The sequence below is a fragment of the Lontra canadensis genome, unplaced genomic scaffold, assembly GCF_010015895.1.
Source record: "Lontra canadensis isolate GAN:19392208 unplaced genomic scaffold, GSC_riverotter_1.0 scaffold36, whole genome shotgun sequence".
NCBI classification, from domain to species: Eukaryota; Metazoa; Chordata; class Mammalia; order Carnivora; family Mustelidae; genus Lontra; species Lontra canadensis.
Genome location: NW_022631030.1, coordinates 3,226,458 through 3,245,621, shown reverse-complemented (window position 1 = coordinate 3,245,621; position 19,164 = coordinate 3,226,458). Strand labels below are relative to the sequence as shown.

The window sequence follows — 19,164 nt, the reverse complement described above, 5'->3', positions numbered from 1 at the left end:
ACTAACCTTTAGTTAAACTGTAAGCTTGAGGAGGGCAGGGACCTCCAACTCATTCCATGCTTAGTAGAGCCCTGATATGTGCTTGCAGTTGAGCACATCCTGACGGCCTCCATCTCCAACTCAACAGATAGGGAGTCCCTAGGATGGTCCTCGTCTTTAAGGAGATGCCAGTTTGGGGGGAAGAAGCACACAAGGACAGAGTTGCCACTACCTCTGGATGCCATCAAAACACTTAAATGGGCCTCCGTAGGTGGTGATGCGGTGGGGGGGGCTGGACCAGCTGGGCAGAGGCCTGGGGGTGTCGACAGTGAGCTTGTCGTGTGCCCCAGATGTAACATGGGCAGGTACGTGTTACGGAGGCAGAACTGGCAGTGTCGGTCCACAGAGAGTCTTGAACACCATGCCGGGAATTTGGATTTTATCATGAAGGCAGTATGGAGCTATGGACAGCTTTGAGCAGCAGAGAGATGTGTGATCGTTTTCATATTCAGGAAGGTGAATCATTCACTGGGGAGGAGGTGGATGGAAACAAGTTTGGGGTTAGGGTGACCAGGTAGGAGCCTAGAGGTGCCTAAAACAGAGCTAATAATAACTATATTGTCTATTCATATGGTTATCCAAGGAGATGGTACCAGGGCCAGGATCTGAAAAGTTAAATTCTCAGGAAGTATCTGAGATGTGTCCTCTGGGATCCTCTCTCCTTGCAGGCAGTAAGCCGGGGTGGGTGCCCGGGGCTTCTCCAGGGCGAGCTAGGGCAGGAAGTCTGGCTGCCTTGAGTCTAGGGAGGGTGATAGGTCAGCTCTCTTCTTCTCACCTCCATGTAGCATGGTCTGTCACCTTCCTGACCTCCCTTTTTGAATGGTAATCTTCCAGTGTTACCTGTCCTCCTCCTGCATTTTTAAAAACACTTACCAGCTCTTTACATACTTTATATTTTACATATTATATGTATTTTCCATCCCCTCCTGTCCCTTTCTGAAATGAAGACTTTGAAGTTAAGGAATTTTTCTTCTTGTTCACTGCTGAATCCCAGGTGTCTTCAACAAGTGTCTGCTGAGTAAATACATGCATCGCTCTTTGCTTGATCTCTTAAGCACATCCTTCCCATTTTTGTTCCAGGTCTGGTTTCCTGGCTCGAATGAGGGCTGGTGACAGTCTGTCTCGAGCTCTTTCCTCAGCTCTTCAAGAGCGGAGAATGGCATCCAGCCAGAGACGGGTGCTCAGGAAATGCTGATATCATTGAATCTGTTGAAAGGGAAAGCATCGGAAACCTTGTGTCTCCTCAGAAGGAGACACAAAACTCAGGCCCACAGGGCGTGGGCTGGTGTTGCCTGTCCTGAGCAGGCACCAGGGAACTTCTCAGTCTTAACAGGTATTTCTTGAAGTTTCCAGCAGTTAGAGTGCAGAGCTCTCCTCTTCCCCGTGACCGTGGACATGGCGACATTCTGTTCATCCCTCCTTCATGCATGATTTATTTATTGAGCGCCTTCTGCTCGGGATACGAGGTGGCTTATTTCCTCAGAGGTGCCTCAACTCTTGGGAGCCCCTTGATAGGTTCCCCTGTCCAGGTCCCTATGTCTCTGCCTCCCTGATGTTCTCAGGGAGAACAGCATCAGGAAGGGTAGAGTTTTCTGGGTTTACATTTCATACGTAAATTTGTCAAAGCACCATGAGCTATGACGAGCCTCCCGGCCTGCCACCATTCTTTCCTGCAGCTGGTCTTGCCCACCGCGGCAGGACAGCGCCTCCCAGCACATTGCTGTCATCTGGTCACATCCCCGCCTGAGAACCCTCCATGACTTCTGGATCTAGACCACTCTCTTCTCCAGACTTGCAAAGCCAGCGTGATCTGGGGCCATGTGGACTTCCCACTTGCCATTCCTCAGTGCTACACAGACAGTTTCTGTCCTGGTCCTTGCACACCTGCCTTCATTCCTTCCTCTGAACCTTTGCTCCTGCTCTTCCCTTCACCACTAGAAACCCTCATCACTTCCTTCTGTTTTGTGATAGCTTACTCCTGTGGGGACTTTGTCAGAGCTTGCCTGATCCATGACGGTGTTATCTCGGATCATTTGGCACGGATTGCTCCTTCTCAAGCTTCCCTCAATGCGGGCATTGGTAGCAAATCTAACTTGTTTTCTGGTTTGGTGGTTCTCACGGTTACTCAGGTGGTGGAGCCCTTGGATGTCTGGTATTCTCTGGGGACACAGGGGTCTATCATTCTGTCGAATTCCAGAGTATAAACTGGCTCCATCTTACTTGCGGAAGATTACATTGTTTGTGATCATTATTAAAGTGGGGTCCTGAAATTGTTGCAGTAAGCGGGATAGTATGACAGATCCACAAGGAATCTGTCATACTATTTTGTGCTTTGCTCACTTGTCTGGTGGATCCAGCAGGCTATTGGGAGTGGTTCTCATTGGTTTAACAAAATAGAATGGGAGGGTGGAAAAAAAATCCCTTAAATTTGGGAACGCTTTGTCTCTTATTCTTCTCCCGTAAATCAGGCAAATACTATCATTTTCTAGTCTACCAGGGAAAATACCTTTGTCCAGCTTGTTCCATGGCAGCAGGTCAGACTGGCAACTCCGTGAGGGCAGGGACTGTGTCTTAACCTCCTGTTTTAGTCCAGCGTCTAGCCCAGACCCTGGCACGTGGCAGGCACTCACAGAGTTGTTGAATGAATAAGAAAGTGAGTAACTGAATGAATGAGTTGGAGGACACCGCTCTTGGGGTTTTAGGTTTGTTGGTCATATTTCCTTGGAGACCATGCTTCCTACTTTTAGAATTATCCCGGACCTTAGAGTTGCTTAATGCGTTTTTGTTGAATGATGAATGAGTGGGTGGATGGAGATCTTCCATAGTGTTTAGCCCTCAGTGGTGGTGGTGAGGGGGTGCAAGAGGGGGATAGTATTTATTTGGTAACTGACTGAAACTTGGAGGCTGACGTAGACAAGGCAAAGCTGGACCTGAGCTTACCAAGGCTGTTCAGGGGTTGATTGCTGTCAGGATCCTGTAATTGAAGGAAAAACAATCTGTGAGCGGAGAGAGGGAACCTCTCAGGCTGAGGCTGAAGGCTCAGGACAGGCTCTTGGTTCTTATTTGCATCCCCTTCTCCCTGCTGAGTCAAAGTTGGGGGCTCAGTGATACCTCACTGGTTCTCAGTTACATGTCTTTATTACGTACAACTAGCTTACTAATTGTAGCAGCTAGTTAGCAATTATGGAAATGATAGCCTGCTGGGTTGTTGTGTTGCTGGGTTACTTAGGATGATTCTGCCCTGCCATCTGTTTTGGTCAACAATTTGCCTACTTTGATAGATTTAATTCTGTAAAAACCTGGACACTTCACAAAAGGGGGTACTTCAATAGCCACTCAGGGCCAAAAGATGCTCAATGTCATGGCTCACCAGGCAAATGCAGATTCACACCACAGTGAGATAGCTCTGCAGAGACACCAGAATGACTAAAATTAAAAAGACTGATAATACTAAGTGTTGAAGAGGATGTGGACTATTGGGACTCTTATACACTGTTGTCAGGAGCGTAAATCAGTACAGGTACTTTGGATCTGCTAAATCTAACTATGTGACTATTCTAGGATTCTATGACCCAGGAATTGGCCAGGAGAAATGAGTGCGTGTGTCTAGCGAAGTATCTGTTCAGAGATGTTGGTAGTAACTTCATTCCTAATAGCTACAAATCGGAAAAACCCAAATGTCCATCAGTGGTGGACTAGATAAATAAGTTGTGGTATATTTATATGATGGAATATATTTCAACAACAAACATATCCTAGTGCTAAGTGCAGTGACCTATGGACTGATCTCACAGACAGCAGTGACAGAAAGAAACTGACGCAAAAGAGTGTACTCTGTGTCTTTCATATATATAGATTTTAAAAGGTGAAGTTGACCTATCGCAATACAAGTCAGAATATTGATTACCACTGGCTGGGGAAGTGGGGCAGTTATTGGAAGCAGCACAATGGAAACTTCTGGAATGCTGGAAAACTTACAGATCTTGATCTAAGTGTTGATTACATGGGGGCACGTATGTTTAATATTCACTGGGGGGTACACTTTAGATTTGAGCACTTTACTAAATACATGTTATACTTAACAGAGCAAACAAAGACAAAACGTTACTAGAGCACTACGGTGTTTCTGTAACTGTACTCTTAGGCCACCATGGACACACATACACGAACACAAGCCTCTGTTCTTCCAGTTACACTGCTGCACGTGTACATTCAGCACACTCACAGACACATAGGGTCGTACCCAGAAGCCGTTAACACAAGGCTCACATATGAAGTCCGTTCATGCCTTTCCTGCAAAGCAGAGGATAAGGGGAGGGGACTGCCAAGGCTCATGTCTCACTCTTGCGCCTCCCAGAAATCTCTCTTCTCTTAGCTTCCTTTCCAGTCACTACAAGAGCTAGAGTCCCGGGGCTGGGTGAGCAGCAGCCCTGCCTGGGGTCTGGGTCTCCATCCCAGGACTCGTCTGCCTGTGGTGCTGAGGTTGTGACGGTTCCACTGGTAGGTGGAGGAGCTGGAGGATTCTGAATGTTTCCACCTGGGAATTTTCCTAGTCCCATTTGGGGGTGATGGGCTTCATCTAACCTCTGGGTGGGTGTCCCAGATTAGGTATGGTTAGCAGCAGTGGGAGAGGGGGATGTCCCTGGATGTTTGTTTCCTTGGCTGAGTGTGGCAGACATAGCCATTGGGAGAGGGAGCTCCTTTCTTTCCTCCCGAACTCTGTAATCTGCCGGAGGGACGTGCCTGGCTTTGCCCTTTGGTGGCATGAGGCCTTGGGTGGCTGGGGGATGTCGCAAAGGCAGCAGGCTCTGGAGTCTGCAGAGTTGGAATATAGGTTCTGCATCTCAGTTGTGAGTCTTGGGTGTGAGATAGTTAAGCTCTCTGAGCTTCATGTTCCCCCTCTGTAAAGTGGGGAAGGTGGCACTGGCTTCAAAGTGCTACCATGAGGTTTAGGTGAGCTATGTAGTGGGACGGCCTGGCTCACACAGGTGCACTGTACTCCCTGCGCTCCCAGGGTCTCCCAGCATTCGCTGCAGAACTTTCCCACTGGGCAGTCATCCTTGTTTCTTGTGGCGTTTGCACCCTCAGAGTTTTGTGTTGGGCTCGTACCCAGGAAAGACCAGAGAGATGTTGTTAAATGGAAGTGGACTCTGGGCTCTGCCCTGTGGGTCATTCCTAGTCCCCTGTCCTCTGCCATCTCCAGGGCCTGGAGGGGGGACTGTTTCCAGGGTAAAGATGAGAACAAGTCCTATAACACTGCATTGCTGTGGCTGCCAGGTTGGGTAATAATAGTATCAATAGTACTTAATTTACCTACAGTCACTGTGTAAGAGTTTACCAAATTCTTTTGTCTGACTCGGTCAGGTTCAGGGTTGAAAAGGATCCCAATTGTCTGATAACCAGTAGGGGTGGCATTAAGTAATTAAGTATTCAATGAACTATTTGACAAGGCCCTGCTCTGGGAGCTGTGCATTCAAAGACAAATACTAAGTGCATTAGGATGGCAGAGTTGCCCAGACAGGCCAGGCTGGGCCCTGCCCTCACCTCTGGCGGCTGGGGAGTGGGGGAAGGAGGGAAAGACATGTGTGAGCCAAAAAAGCTGGAGCGATGAATGCCAAGTAGAGTGAAGCTGTGATGGGAGCCAGTGCCTGGTGGATACTTAGAGCCGGAGGCTTAGGGAAGGGGCGAGGGTGGTTAGATCTCGGCCTGTGGGCTGAGATCTGAATGCCGGGGGGAGGGGGGAGGAGAAAACCTGGTGTTGGAGGGACAGAATAAAGACCAGCAAGGACAGGAGGAAGGAGAAGGAGGCTGGTGGTGAGGAAAGATACCCATGCTTGGAAGGTCTAAGCAGCAGGGCTCACCAACTGACTGGATGCTCTTGGGTTTCATGGAGCAGGTAGGAGGGTATTTGCTGAGGGGCAAAGGCTGCGAGAGGAGCAGGTTGGAGGGGTGTCAGGAGCAGCCACTGAGTGGCCCTTTCCCAGCAATTCATTCTTTCCCGCTGAGTCTGCTTGTGCTCACATGCCTGCATTAGTTGAGTGAGGTAGGTAGGGCAAGTCTCTTGTTTATTATTAATTCAACAAATATTGACTGTATGCTTTCGATGGGCCTGGCGTGATGCTGGAGACTGAGACACAGAGGGAACAAAAGAGGCTTACAGCCTGCACTTTCTTGATTCCTCATCTGTGAACAGGAGTGACCTCAGTACCCCTTTAGCTAATATGTTTTTGATTGTGATCCACTGAATAGGGCTTAACAGAAAACATCCCACACCTTTTTGAAAACAGAGAAAATAAACTACATCAAAACTACAAGCTACAATGACTGTGACACATTGGTAATTCATCATCCCTGGTGTCTCCTACAAGACCTGGCCCAGAGTGGGTATTTATTTATTTTAAAAAAGATTTTATTTGAGAGAGAGAGAGAAAGAGAACATGAGCATGAGTGGGGGGAGCAGCAAGGGAGAGGGAGAAGCAGGCTCCCCGCTGAGCACAGAGCCCGGCGCAGGGCTCGATCCCAGGACCCTGAGATCATGACCTGAGCTGAAGTCAGACGCTTAACCGACTGAGCCACCCAGGTGTCCCCAGAGTAGGTATTTAATATTTGTTGAGTGAAAGAATTAAGGAAAATGTCTTGGTTTCAGGGCTCAGTCCCAGGCCAGCCTTGAAGAAGCTGACTCGTACAGTCATTCACACATTGGAATATTATGCTGCAGTCAAAACAAATGAGCTACGGCACCACGAAATCCTGTGGATGACATTAGTAATTTAACATTAAAGTAAAAAGCAAATCCCTGGAAGGTTACATGTAACACAGAATCTTTTTCATAAGGAACTAGGAAATGATAAACATGGGGTTTAAGTTGAGGCTTATTTTCCAGAGAGCTTCTAGCACATTTCCTGGCCTGGCAAAGACGTAGAATCAATATTTGTTGAATTCCTAAACCTGAGAGACTTGCCTAGCACCCTCAGCAGGACTGGGGCTGTGGGGTGTGGGTGGAAGAGCAGGAGATCTGGTTAGATGCTGCGCTTGTTTGGGGCGGTGAATTAGAAAGGCTTACTACATTGTTAAAGCCTCTAACCAGCTAGAGAGATACAAGGGGGCCCTGCGTGGGCCAACAGAGGAAAATGTCATGGATCCAGGATTATGATTCATCCAGTAGTGTGCCCCTGAGGTTCAAAGAGAAAAAAAAAAAACAGTCTCCTGGCTGTGCTGAGGGGTCCAAGGAGTCAACCTCCTATCCTCCCATCCTCCCGTGCTCTACTCTGACTCTCATGCTGCCTGAGTTCTTCCGTCAAGTGGCCTGCTCTTTGGCTTTCTTGACACCTTTCTGACAAACATCTCCAACACAGTGAGATTAGACATGATGGGTTGCCAAGCTTCTGGGAAGAGGAGCTGTGGAAGGTCACAAGCCTCCAGGGTCATGGGCAGGGAGGGTGGGTACATTGAGGTTTATGAGCAGGGACTGGGGAATATTAGTATTAGTTACCTTCCTGAGCAGGGTGGGGACGGAAATGCATAGCAGCTATGTTGCCTTTCAGCCCAGAATTCATCCCGAGTCAGGGCTGGGAGCGGAGGGAGATGGGGCTGAGAGATGAGGTAAGAATCTTACCAGATAATGTTCAGGAACCTGGCTATCCCCCATCCCTGGGTGAGTTCATGCCGTGATCATGGGAGGCAAAGGGTCTCTGGGGACCATTCCAGGCAACTTCCTAGTTTCCTAGACCAGGGAAATGCTTAGCCCTAGAGTTGGTAGAGGGAAGGCGCTTGAGAGACCACGAAACACCCACTGTGCACCTCCTGCTTTGTTGGAGGTGTCTCGGTGTATCCCCAACTTGAACTCAGCCCCTGGCCACAGCTGCCACAGCCTAAGCCTAGCCCAGGCCCAGCCAAGGCACCAGGCTTTCCTGTGGTGTTGGGTTGCTGGCTGGGTCAGGCCTGTCTGCTGTGTTGATTCAGTCAAGCTGTGGGGCCCTGACTCATGGGCCCAGCCTAAATCCTGTCTGACCTAGGGGTTCATCTGGGAAGGAAGCTCCTGGATTACAATGGGAGGACAGAAATGCTAGGCCCCCGGAGCCCAGAAGGGCCCAACTGGAGGAGGAAGTTAGAAGGTAGGTTTTAGAAGGCTGAAAATCACCTAGTGATGGCCTGTCTCACTTAGAGAATTATCTTTCCCTGCTTTTTAGTTGGTTGCTGGTCACAGAAAGACATCAGTCTGAGACTCATGTGTAGAGGCCAAACAATTAACAACTGCATTTGGGGATGAGTACAGAGCTTACAATATTTTGCACAAATGCTGTCCCATTTAATCTTCAGAACTACCCAGAGAAATTATCCCCATTTTCCAGAAGAGAAGACCTAGCCTCCTGTAGATTTAGTGGCCTTAGAGCAAGTCAGGAACAGAGCCAGATCTTGGAGGCGAGGGTTTTGGACTCTGTGGATTATTGTTTTCATTCCCTCCCAGTACCCTCCCCATTGATATGCAGAGATTACCCCCAGCATCTCCCCAGCCCTCCCCATCTCCCCAGGCAAACCCATCTCTGCCTGGTTCTTAGCTCTGCCAAGTCTTCCATCAGCAAGGGTAAGCATACCATCCCAGAGTCTGTCTGGGGAAGGGCCCATGGCTGTGCTGGGCCCAGCAGGGCCTTCACTGTTATTAGCATCCCTCCTTCCTCTTATCAGCTCTTCTTCTTCCTCTGTTTATTTACCCTCAGGTCCTGGTATTTCAGATTTTGGAGAATCCTGGTTGGGTTTAGAGCTAGCTCATGGGGGATGAACCCAGGCCCCGGGCAGCTCTTATTTTAAAATGAGGATGAGCATTAATTTGCTGCAGAGAGACACGAAGAACCAGCCTGGGGAGTGTAAGTTCTCATATTGCCTTGTCTTTTGACTTGCTTGGTGCCTTTTGGGCACATGCCTCAACTTCTCTGAATTTCGGGGTTCCTAGGGTAATTGGAAACTCTCAGAGATGGTAAAGCAGATAAGAGGGTTAATAACCATGTGTTGAAACAGGCAGGTGCTCCACCAGGCTCATAATGAGGCGAAGAAGAGGTGGCAGCTCACAGAGGCCACTGGAACAGAAAGTCTGGCCGGTTCCTTTGTCTGCTTTCCTTGCCAAGCTGCCTGCCCCTGGGTCTTATTTTTCTCTTCCTCTCTGCACTGCTGTCTCTGAGCTTCCTTGTTCTGGAAAGAACTCAGGGCAGAGCTCAGATACTGGGGTGCCAAGGAAGGGAGAAAAGCAGAGGCTTGCAGGAAGCTTTCTGGCTCTGCTCTGGTGTGCAGCAGTTTTGGGCTCCTGTGGGGGCTTCCCATGGTCCCTCAGGGGAAACCTAGAGGCAGAGATGCTGCTGTTGCTAGGTGATGGGACAAACAAGTCCTTTGTGGCCCTGGCAGGTGGCAGCTAGGTTGCCTAGGCTAGGAACACAGCAGGGGGGAAACCCAGGGGAGTGGGTGGGGAAAGTTCTTTGGTGATCCAGGAGACCCAGATGCTGTTCCTAGTCGGTGCTCAGAGCAGGGCTGGGCCACTGGCAGGCTCAGGTGCTTAGCGGTGGCTCTGAAGGGGCCTCTCACTGCTCTCTGACCCTGACCCTGACCCTGCACTCCACTCCGACCAAACAGCAGGTGGCTGTGCGCTCTCCACCTGCAGGGGCGGGCAGGACAGTTGGATGCCTTTACCAGGCTGGGGCAGGCGCCTCCTGTCTTGGGTGCTTCAGCCATGACAGGTAAGGTGAGGAGAGGGGCCATGAGGGTGCGGTGGTTGTGAGTCAGCAGAGGGACAGGTAGGAGTTTCCCTGAAATGGGCCTGGCCCTGAGTACATGGAAAGATCTTGGAAATGGCACATCACGCTGGCTCTCAGGGGTCCTCTGAATGAGTAGCCTGTCTCCAGACACATTCCCCTGCCCGGGCCACGCACAGGTGGGTGTCCCAGCTCTCACGTGCCGGGGCCTCGGCGGACCTTTGCCCTTGCTCTGCCTGGCGCAAGGCGTCCCAGCAGCTCGTTTTCCTTCAGGACTGACCTCGAAACCTTCTGAGCCACAGAGGTGCTGACTTGTTGGCAGTTTGAGCTGAACACCTCAACCCCCATTGTAGTGCACTCCGGGGCAGGGCCTGGGGCAGCCAGGAGGTGTCAGGTGGCCTGCCATTGTCCTGCTGTCAGCCTGCTGGTGGGCTGCCCTCCGTTAAGGATCAGGTTTTGTGTCTAGGCACAGTTCCCCACTCCAGGTAGGGCTGTGGGAGGGGGTGTGGGTATAACTATTCCTATTCCACAAAAGGGGAAGCTGAGGCACGGAGTCACCATGCTTTCTCTCTCCAGGTCACACGGCAAGCCCAGGTGAAGGGCAGGAGTGAGGTATTGGTGCATGGTGGTGGGTTTGAGTTGAACTTGCCTCCGGGTAATGTTACTGTTACCTGTAACTCGTACAAAGCCCTCAGATGTCCTTCTCTTGGTGCCCAGGGGAAGGAAGACCATTCTCTGCAGCCTGAGTTCTCCACAATTCTACTTCTCTCAACTTTCTGCTCTGGGGTGGGGGTCAGTGAAGCCCCCTCCCTCCCAGGAGGGTCTGTTGGAAAGGAAGATGCGTCCCCCACCTCCTTTGCACAGCTGAGGGTGGCATGTGGGCAGTGGCTGAAGGGGACACGAGAGAGCCATCGGGAGTCAGGCCCCTTGGACCAAAGGCGACCTGCAGGGGTTTGCCTGACAGGGACTCTCCGGGGTTTGCTTTTAGGAGGGGCTGCTGGATCTTAAAGCTTGGGGAGGGGGGAGTGTTCTCTAAATGCTGCAATTTACCTGAACTAAAGAGCTTCCACCCAAGGCATGGCCTGATATTTATGAAAGAATCCTAGTTTGTTCGCCTTCGAAAAATCACGCTCTCTTCTGCTTGTTCTGAACTGTCCTTTAAACTTTGAGGGAAGTGGCGTGGAGGGAAGAGGGGCTCTGGCGTTCTAAAGTGGAACTCTAGTATACCTGCTGAGACGGTGATTTGGGCAAATCACTGGGCATCTCTGGGACCCTGAGATGTTTCTACCTTTGGAAGGGGGTGTGACAAGTTCATGATAAAACTGGAGAGTGAGAAAGGTTCTGGGAGGGGCTCCAGCTGCCAGTAACCACGTGCCTTTTCAAGGCCACAGGAGCTCTGTGTGGTTCTCTCCTGGTTTTACAGATTTGTTCATGGTCCCCCTCAGATGGTTTTCGCAGTTCAGGGGGGTCTCAGCTGTGCTGCTCATACGAGGGTGGTCCCGTCCCTGTTCCTTCTGAGCTCTGTGTTAGGAGATCTGGCCTGAATTCTGCTCTGCCCCTTATGAGCCGTATGTTTCTGGGTAAATGACTTAGTTTCGTCATCTGTAAAATGGGTAGATTGTGATCTGCCTCCTGTGGTTGTGAGTATGGATGATCTAGATGACACACGTGGTGTATCTGACCCAGGGCTTGGCGTACGGAGGAGTTGAGGACCTGAATATTCAAACATTCGTGCCCTCAGCTCCAGTTACCCTGGAGGGCTGGGGAGCAGAAGAGCACCCGGCGTTCGAGGCGGGTGTGCACGGTGGCGTTCAGGGGCAGGACGGAGTGTTCTCACTTGTTTTGCATGCTCCCGGGGAGGCAGCCTCTGGGGACCCAGCTTGGCTGTCATGGCGAAGAGCTGCCGTCTCCTGGCAAACGTCCTCAGCTCCTGGGTCTCTCTTCTCAACTCCAAACTCAGGATCCCTTAAGAAGTGCTGCCACCATGCCCAGCGGCTCCTCTGCACCTAGTGCTGCCCAGTGACATCACTGATGCTCCCTTGTGCCACTTTCCTGCCCACCCAATAACTCCGTGAGGCCACGTGAGGGCTTCCTCTCTGGGCTGCGGTTGGCTGGAGGAGGCTGTGGATGGAGCACAGGCCTCAGGCCTGGTGTTCAACCGCTGGGAGCCTCAATTTCCGGTGTGGTGTGGTGTGTGTGTGTGTGTGTGTGTGTGTGTGAGAGAGAGAGAGAGAGAGAGAGAGAGACGATTGATTGATTCCAAGTCTTCTTAATGAGGCCAGAATATGCATATCCTCTAGCACATTGCCTGGTATACAGTAAGAATGCACTAAATGCCAATAATAAAAACAACAACAATAATAAGACTATCTTATCCATTTGGTGAAGCCTGTTCTGGGGGTTGGTTATACAGCAGTGAGTGAAAAACGCAAAGGCCTTGTGCCCATGAAGCATATTATGTTACTATTTCTTATTAGTAATTAGTAACTGTTACCATAGAACCTAGTAAGTGCTTGGCATAGCACAAACTCACAAATCCTTTCTTATCTGTGGGAAGAGCCTGGCAGAGAGCCTTGCACGTGCATACCAGGCATTGCACAGATGGCTGTTGGTGTGATTTCCCAGGGCCAGGGGCCTGTCCTCAGGAGGGAATTGGGCCCTGGAGCACTCTGGGCTGAGAGGGGTCAGGGCAGTTAGGGGTCCTGAGATGATGTCACCTGACCTCCGCAACCTCTCTATGAACAAGTGGAGGAGGCTGCAGGCCAGAGAAGCAGAGACCTTTGGTAGTACAAATGTGGTCCTTTAAAATGGGTAGGGACATCTCAAGGATGCAGCCAAAGGGTTGCTGAGGATCAGTGGGGGACATTACAGAAAGACTTGTCTGTCTGTCTGTTTTTCTCTTTCTCTCTCTCGGGAAGGGAAGATCATCTAAGCAACAGAAGGTGTGTGAGTAGAACTGTCCACGATAGACCAGGACAAGGCCAGAGAAGGGGCATCCCTTCTGGCATCCCAGGGGACTTGGTGGAGACCTTTGAGGTTGCTACAAGAGGATGGAAGCAGGACAGGAGTGGGGGGGCGGTCCCAGGCTCTTTTCCACATGGGTGTTCTGTGTTAGGTTTCAGTGGTCAGTGGGCTATGAGGCTAAAATAGTTTTGGGGAAAATACCGACTACTTTGAGAAGACCTCTAAGGTCCTTTCCTGAGGGTCTGTGACTTGGAAGAGCTTATTTGTTGTTAGCCTGGAGCATCTGTTGCCCCCTCCCACAGAGGAGACTAGTCCTAGGCCTCATTTAATTATCATTTCCTCCTTCTAAATCAATTTTCTATCCTTAATGATCTCATGGCATCTTGGGTTGTTTCCCTAAGCAGCCCTGGATATGAAACTTCCTTCGTCTTCTTGAGAAAGTCTCAGTTAATTCTGCCCACTGGTTTTTCTTGTCTGTGTGTTCACTTCCTCCTCGTGATCTTTGGTAGGCTAGTGAGGGATGAAGTCTCCTGGAAGAAAGGACATCATCTTTCCTCCACTTGGCTGTGTCAGCTGTACAGTCTTCATTCAACGCACACTTTATATTATAAAGTAGATCAGCTTCTATGTAGGGAGATGGTTCTGTAGTTACTAGTGCAAGTTCAGTTTCAAGGTCTAGTTTCCAATTGAGGTCTATGGGGTCACATCTTGGTGGAGGAGGAGGGCATAATGGAAACTTTGGGCACTTGATACTGAAGTCTGAGCTTAGAGCTCCTGTCTTGACTCTTGGCAGAATGATCTTTTCAAGTCCTCAACCTCTTGTGCCGTGGGATTTCCTCATCTGTGGAATGAGGAGCGTGATGTCTCCAAGAGTTGGTATAAGATTCAGGGAGATTCTGGTTGTGAATGTGCTTCTCAAGCAGCAAAATGCTGCATTTGCTGCGTTCAGTAGGGACAAGATGTTGCTGTTGTCATTCTCTTTAGACCACCAGGGAGTCGTACCCACCAAGAGAGATGCTCCTAACAGCCTGGCTGTGCCTGCCTCCCTGGGGATCCAAAATAGGAATGGAGGCCCCAGTGTCAGGGTGGGAAAGGGACGGAGGTGAGGAGGGGTGACCTCAGCTGCATTACCCTCTCTGTGTGGACATCCGTGGGGCAGCAAGTGGCCTGCCCTGCGTGGGGTGGGGGAAACTCTGTTCCATCTGGGAGTACATGGAACTGAGAGCTCTGATTGTGTGTATTCTCTGAATCTTCAGGCCTCTTCCCAATGCCTAGCACGCAGTTTATGCTTAAGGAACACATGCTGTATGAGTGAACGTATATTATGAAGGAGGAAATTGAGATCACAGGAAATGCCTGGAGCTATGGTGGGCTTGGCCAGACAGGTGTGCAGGACATGTCGTGATGGGAGACTGCTGGTATGCTAGGCACGTGCCACCTGTCTCTTTCCCTCTCCCTCAAGCGTTCCATTCACCTGCTACCCTAGGAGAGTTTCTGGTTGCATGTGGATTATGCCGGGAAACTGGCAGCTGCTTCGGGAGGGAGTGGTAGGGGAGGGGTGTTGCGGTTTTGAGCCCTTTTTACTAATTTCTCTGCTGCAATTGTGATTGTCAAGAGTTGTAGGCTGGGAGGTGGAGGGAAGCACGTACCGGGGGGATTGCCACATTGCTTCTGCTCAGTCTCTCTCTCTCTCTCTCTCCCCTCCCTGGGGCTTCCAGGCAGGCTCAGGCCTATCCCTTTCTCACCCCACCTTGGTAACAACTCTGCTAGAATTTGGGATCTTTTCCAGTTGGACTTGGCTAACTTTGTTATCAGTGTCAGATAAATCAGCTGGTTGTGGGAATTCAGTCTTTCATCATTTATTTGTTGTTTGCTCACAAATATTTATCCTGTACCTGCTGTGTGCCAGGCCCTGTGCTAGGTTTAGGGCCAACAGGTGGACAAGACCCGGTCCTTGAGGAGCTCACCATCTGGCGGCAACAGATTTAGACAGAACTGTAGCAGATAAATGCAATTTAGGTTGTGGGGTGGGGTTCACTGTCTTGGGGAACCGTTGCGTGGGAATTTGAGGGGTTTTACTGAGTAGATGTTTTCATCCGATCAATAGGGAAGGCTGGGGGAACGGCTGGGAAATCTGAAATGCAGATTCTCAGGCCTGAGAGCATGTGTCTCCTGCCTTCCCAGGCTGGAAGGTTTGTCCAGGGTTCCTGAGTCCTGTTTTTGTCTCTTTCCCCATCTCCCCACTTACTACATCCCTACCCCTGCCCCTGCCCTTGGAATCAGCTCCTCAGATGTTCTTAGGCTGTGTCAAAGAACCAGGCTAGGGAGTGCAGGGTGGTTGCTGCCCGTGACTGCTCGCCTTTGCAGCCATACACCAGGAAGGCTGGAGGGAGAGAGGCCAGGGGCATGGAGGAGACCTGAGTTCTAGACATTACCCCCTGTCAGGAGCCGGGCCTGGGCTCTCTCCAAAGGCTGCAGGGGAAGGGCCCTGGGAGGTGGAAGGGGGTCTGGGGGATGTACTTCCACGTTCACATCTGCTGTTCACTCTGTCCAGAACAGGCCCTTCTCCCCACCCTCTGGGCTGTGCAGCCCAGGCTCCCCGATCCCTGACAAGGCCATGTCCCTGCCCGAGCTCTCACAGCTCCTGGTGTGTTTCATCACACCACGTGTGTCAGTAGTTAACCGTGAGTTTGTGTGACTGTCCCTTCCTGCCCTCCACCCCTCTGGACACTGAACTCCATGAGGGCAGGACTCGTGTCTGCTTTCTCTTCCTTGTAAGGCTAGAGCCAGCACAGAGGACGCCCGTGGCCCATGCTGTGGGATGAATGAATGGTTGGAGCTGGATGCTTGCTGCTCTGTCTGGTAGGGAAGGGTGGCCTGTACCAACTTCTGGACATGGTTCCACCTGGAGTGTGAGACTCCGGCAACCGCTGGAGCACCTTTCCTCGGGCACTGTCCGGGCCCACTGAGCTCTGTGGCTTGGCGGGGGACCCTGAACCCAAGCTGGATGTCGGGACGTGCGACTGCCCTGGGAGATCCAGCCCTCAGCTGTGTTCCTCTCTGCCACTGGTGCTCGCCGCTCCAGCCACAGCGCCTCCCATTCCCCCACACTGTCACTCTTACTGTTCACATGCTGTTCCCTCTGCCTGGGATACCCTTCCTGCCATCTCTGCCCAGAGAGAGCCTGCTCATCCTTCAAGGTCCAGTGCAAAGTCCTCTTTCTTCTGGGATAGCTTCCTGACTGCCCTTGAGAGAATTCCCTGCCTTCTCTGCTCTAGGCGTATCTTGCAGTCCTCCCTGGCATTAGACTTGCCACATTCTCTCACCATCCTTTGCTGAAGGAGCTATCCTCCTTCTGGATTTTGGGAAGCTGCAGGGCAGAAAGTAGGCATTGTACCCCTTTGCCCCTCTTCCTGCCTGGCGGCTGGCCAGTTATAGGGGCTGACTCAATGGTTAGGTGGATGGAGCTACTTTGGGGGTCACAGCATCGAGCCCCTTGCCCAGATAGTGAGGGGATAAGGGGAGCAGGCAGGGACCTAGCCCTTCCTTGCCTATCTTGCCTTCTAGGGTCTTTCCAAAGCCCAGTGGGCTGCTGACTCAGCCTGAGGTGGGCCTGTCCGTGCTCCCAGACCCCCCCACTGCCACAGGTGGGCCTGCTTGACCTGCCATGTTCCTGAGCCCAGCCAAGCCTAGCAACCCCCTTGGGCTGAACCAGCTGTCAAGGAAAGGGGGAGAGGGTAAGGAGGACCTTCTTCCTTGGGAGCATCTGGGCCAGAACTGACCTCAGGTGTTTAACACTCTGCTCTGGTGGCTTCTGGTATGTTTGGGGCCTCATGCGCAGTAAGGAGTCAAAACCAGGATAGGGAGGCTTCCCTCTGGGGCTCAGCTGCAGCCGAGATCACAAGGGACGCATTCTCCTTGGGGACAGAGCTTGGGCTCAGACCTCTGCCCAGGGCCTTCCTCAGCTCCTGCTTTCTGTGGGCCCACCCAGTCATGCCCAGTTCTCAAGAGAGAGCCACTGCTATGAGGTAGCAACCGTGCAGGACTGGAGTCTGTCCAGGGCGGGGCTGGCAGGGGTGAGAGGAGGCAGGGAGGGGTAAGGGAAGGGAGGGCTAGGCCTGGGCATGTGTTGTTTCACTGCTCCCCAGGGCTGGAAGCTATGCTTGTCCCAGCCTCATTAGAGGGAGTGACTGGGTTATTAGGCACAGGTGGCTTAATGGCTAGCTCAGGGGCCTGAAGCTCCCTGGTCCTACGCGGGATCCGGGCCGTGCTGCTGCCTTGCCTCGGGGGCCTCAGGCCTGGCCCCCTGCACAGTGTGTCCACCTGCCCTGCCTCCTTCCCTGGCTGGTGAAACTCTGTGTTGGCCTTGCCACCCACAGGTCCTTTCCTGGAGTGGATTCCTCTCGAGTCCCATGTCCTTGCATTTGTATGGTGCTATTCTCACTTTGTTAGCCCAGTCTTTCTGCCAACCGTGTGCGTGTACAGGGTTGGCATGGATAATGTTTCCATTTTACAGAGGAAGAAAATGAAGTCTCAGGAAGAGCAAAGTCTCTTAAGGGAGCTCATAAGGAAGCTGGCCATTTGACCTTCTGATTCTATAGTTTGTGCTCTAGTTAACGGCCCCAGAAACTGCCTCCTGCTGCGTCACTGCCTCAGGAGACACCCAGGTCTCCTTGGTGCCACCAACAAGTGCCTCACAGCCTGGAAGGCAGGTAGGCACTGCTTCCTCTTCTTTCCTGAGAGCCCAGCAAGATGGAGCTTCCCTGCACACAGGCTCGGCTTCTAGGTGCTTCCTTGGATGGGGTTGGGGGAAGCTGGCACTTTGGTCCTGGCTAAGTTACAGAGTAGCAGGCAAGCCCTTCCCCTTCCTGACCCTCAGCTACCCCAGCACTGGGGCTAGAGTTTTGCCAGCCTTTTCAGGGGAGTGTCATGGGTAGTGCTCAGGCAGGGAGTCAGGAGACCACCGCGTGTGGGACCTTAGCCCATCACCTCTGTTCCCCTTGGACAGAAAGCTTCCCTTCCTTTTCCTTCCCTCCCCTGTCATTTTTGTGTTGGTCTTTTGGCAGCTGCAGCATCTTCGCCAGCAATCAGAGAAGGAAGATTCCCCAAGTTGCACCTCAGACCCGGACCTTATTTCTTCCCCTCCCTGTCCTCAGGTGTCCTCGAAAGATATGATTGATTCTTTTTGTCCCAACTCAGTGAAGAAGCTCTAGGTGTTCAGAGGAGGAGGATACAGGGCATGGCCCAGAAGGAAACCAAGTGGGTGTCCACAGACACCTTGGATTGCTTTGAGGCAGCTGTCCATTGTTTGCTTTAAGAAGAAAAGGAGTTCGTTTCCCCAAGGAGGTGGCAGAGGGCCGTCATGACAGCCCCTTGCCCTTGGCAAAATAGTGCCAGCCTCCAGACAACAGATCAGGAGACCTTGGATGAAAGAACAGGCAGGATTTAGGAGGGTAGTCAGAGAGGGGAGGCCTGGTCTCTGGGTCCCAGCTTCCTTGGTGCTGTGGCAGGGGCTTTTGGCCAAGGGTGGAGGAGGAGGTCAGGCAGGTGGGTACTGAGATAGGTAAGGGCCAGAATGTGGGGGTGATGCGGTATGACCTCTTTTTTTAACTGGGAAGGTGTTACAAAATTCTCAGGCTGCTTTAAGGGCCCTTTATGGGAGACCTGCCCTCCCCCAGAATTCAGACCAGAGGGCCCCCACACTCACCATGCTGGCTCTGTGATCTTCCAGATTTCTCTATGGGCTGGAACTGAGGTAGGTGGCTCGTCAGGAGGTGGGCCTCCTTGGATCCGGCCCTGGCTGGCCAGCAGGTCAGAGGTCCTGGGGCAGTGCTGGCTAGAAGAGGCCTTGGTCCCACATGCCTGGCATCCGTCTTCCCTTAGCACCCTAGCCGCCTCCACTGCTGTATTCCAGGAGTGATTTGGGGACCTCGGGGCCAGTTGATTAAAACAACCACGTGGGTGAAGTTGCCAAACTGGAATGATGATGCCTCTTGTAACCTGACACCTATCCTAGGGGCTGGCACACACCTGGAGTCATTCATGGCCCTTTGGCCTCAGAACAGGGGACACGCCTTAGATGTTGCAAAAGCAGCCTTCCCGCCTGAATGACTTCCACCCAGCCCAAGACAGCGGGAGGCTCCCTTTTTCTATCTCCTTGTCATGGGACTTCTCAGTGTGTGGGTGCTTCTGACTGGGGTTGTGGAAGGTGGAGGCGTTTGGGGTGTTCCACAGAACTGGTTTGTTGCCACGTGGGAGCAACAGGAAAAGATGAGCTACGAGCACTTCCCTGGCCCCCCGGTGCATAGCTGGCAAGTGCGGGGCTCATACCCAGCGCTCCCACCAGCACCCCTTCCCAGTGTCTCTTGCCCATCCTTCTGGGTGATTACAGATTTGATATCTTGGCCCAAGGTGCCCTCCT

The 19,164-nt window shown here is 51.8% G+C and overlaps 2 protein-coding genes across 2 annotated transcripts in view; one reads left to right on the top strand and one right to left on the bottom strand.

Annotated features, from left to right (window-relative positions):
• Positions 1 to 18,516, bottom strand: part of TMPRSS4 (transmembrane serine protease 4) — a 33,354-nt gene extending 14,838 nt beyond the window's left edge. Inside the window, exons 1-2 of the mRNA XM_032868606.1 lie at positions 18,451 to 18,516; positions 2,980 to 3,013 (exon numbers count right to left, since the gene is read on the bottom strand). Coding sequence (XP_032724497.1) covers positions 2,980 to 3,013; positions 18,451 to 18,453 — 37 coding nt within the window. The 5' untranslated portion in view covers positions 18,454 to 18,516. The remainder of the gene's footprint in view (positions 1 to 2,979; positions 3,014 to 18,450) is intronic.
• SMIM35 (small integral membrane protein 35) overlaps positions 9,721 to 19,164 on the top strand; it is a 62,399-nt gene continuing 52,955 nt past the window's right edge. Inside the window, exon 1 of the mRNA XM_032868607.1 lies at positions 9,721 to 9,764. Within this exon, the coding sequence (XP_032724498.1) occupies positions 9,758 to 9,764 (7 nt within the window). The 5' untranslated portion in view covers positions 9,721 to 9,757. The remainder of the gene's footprint in view (positions 9,765 to 19,164) is intronic.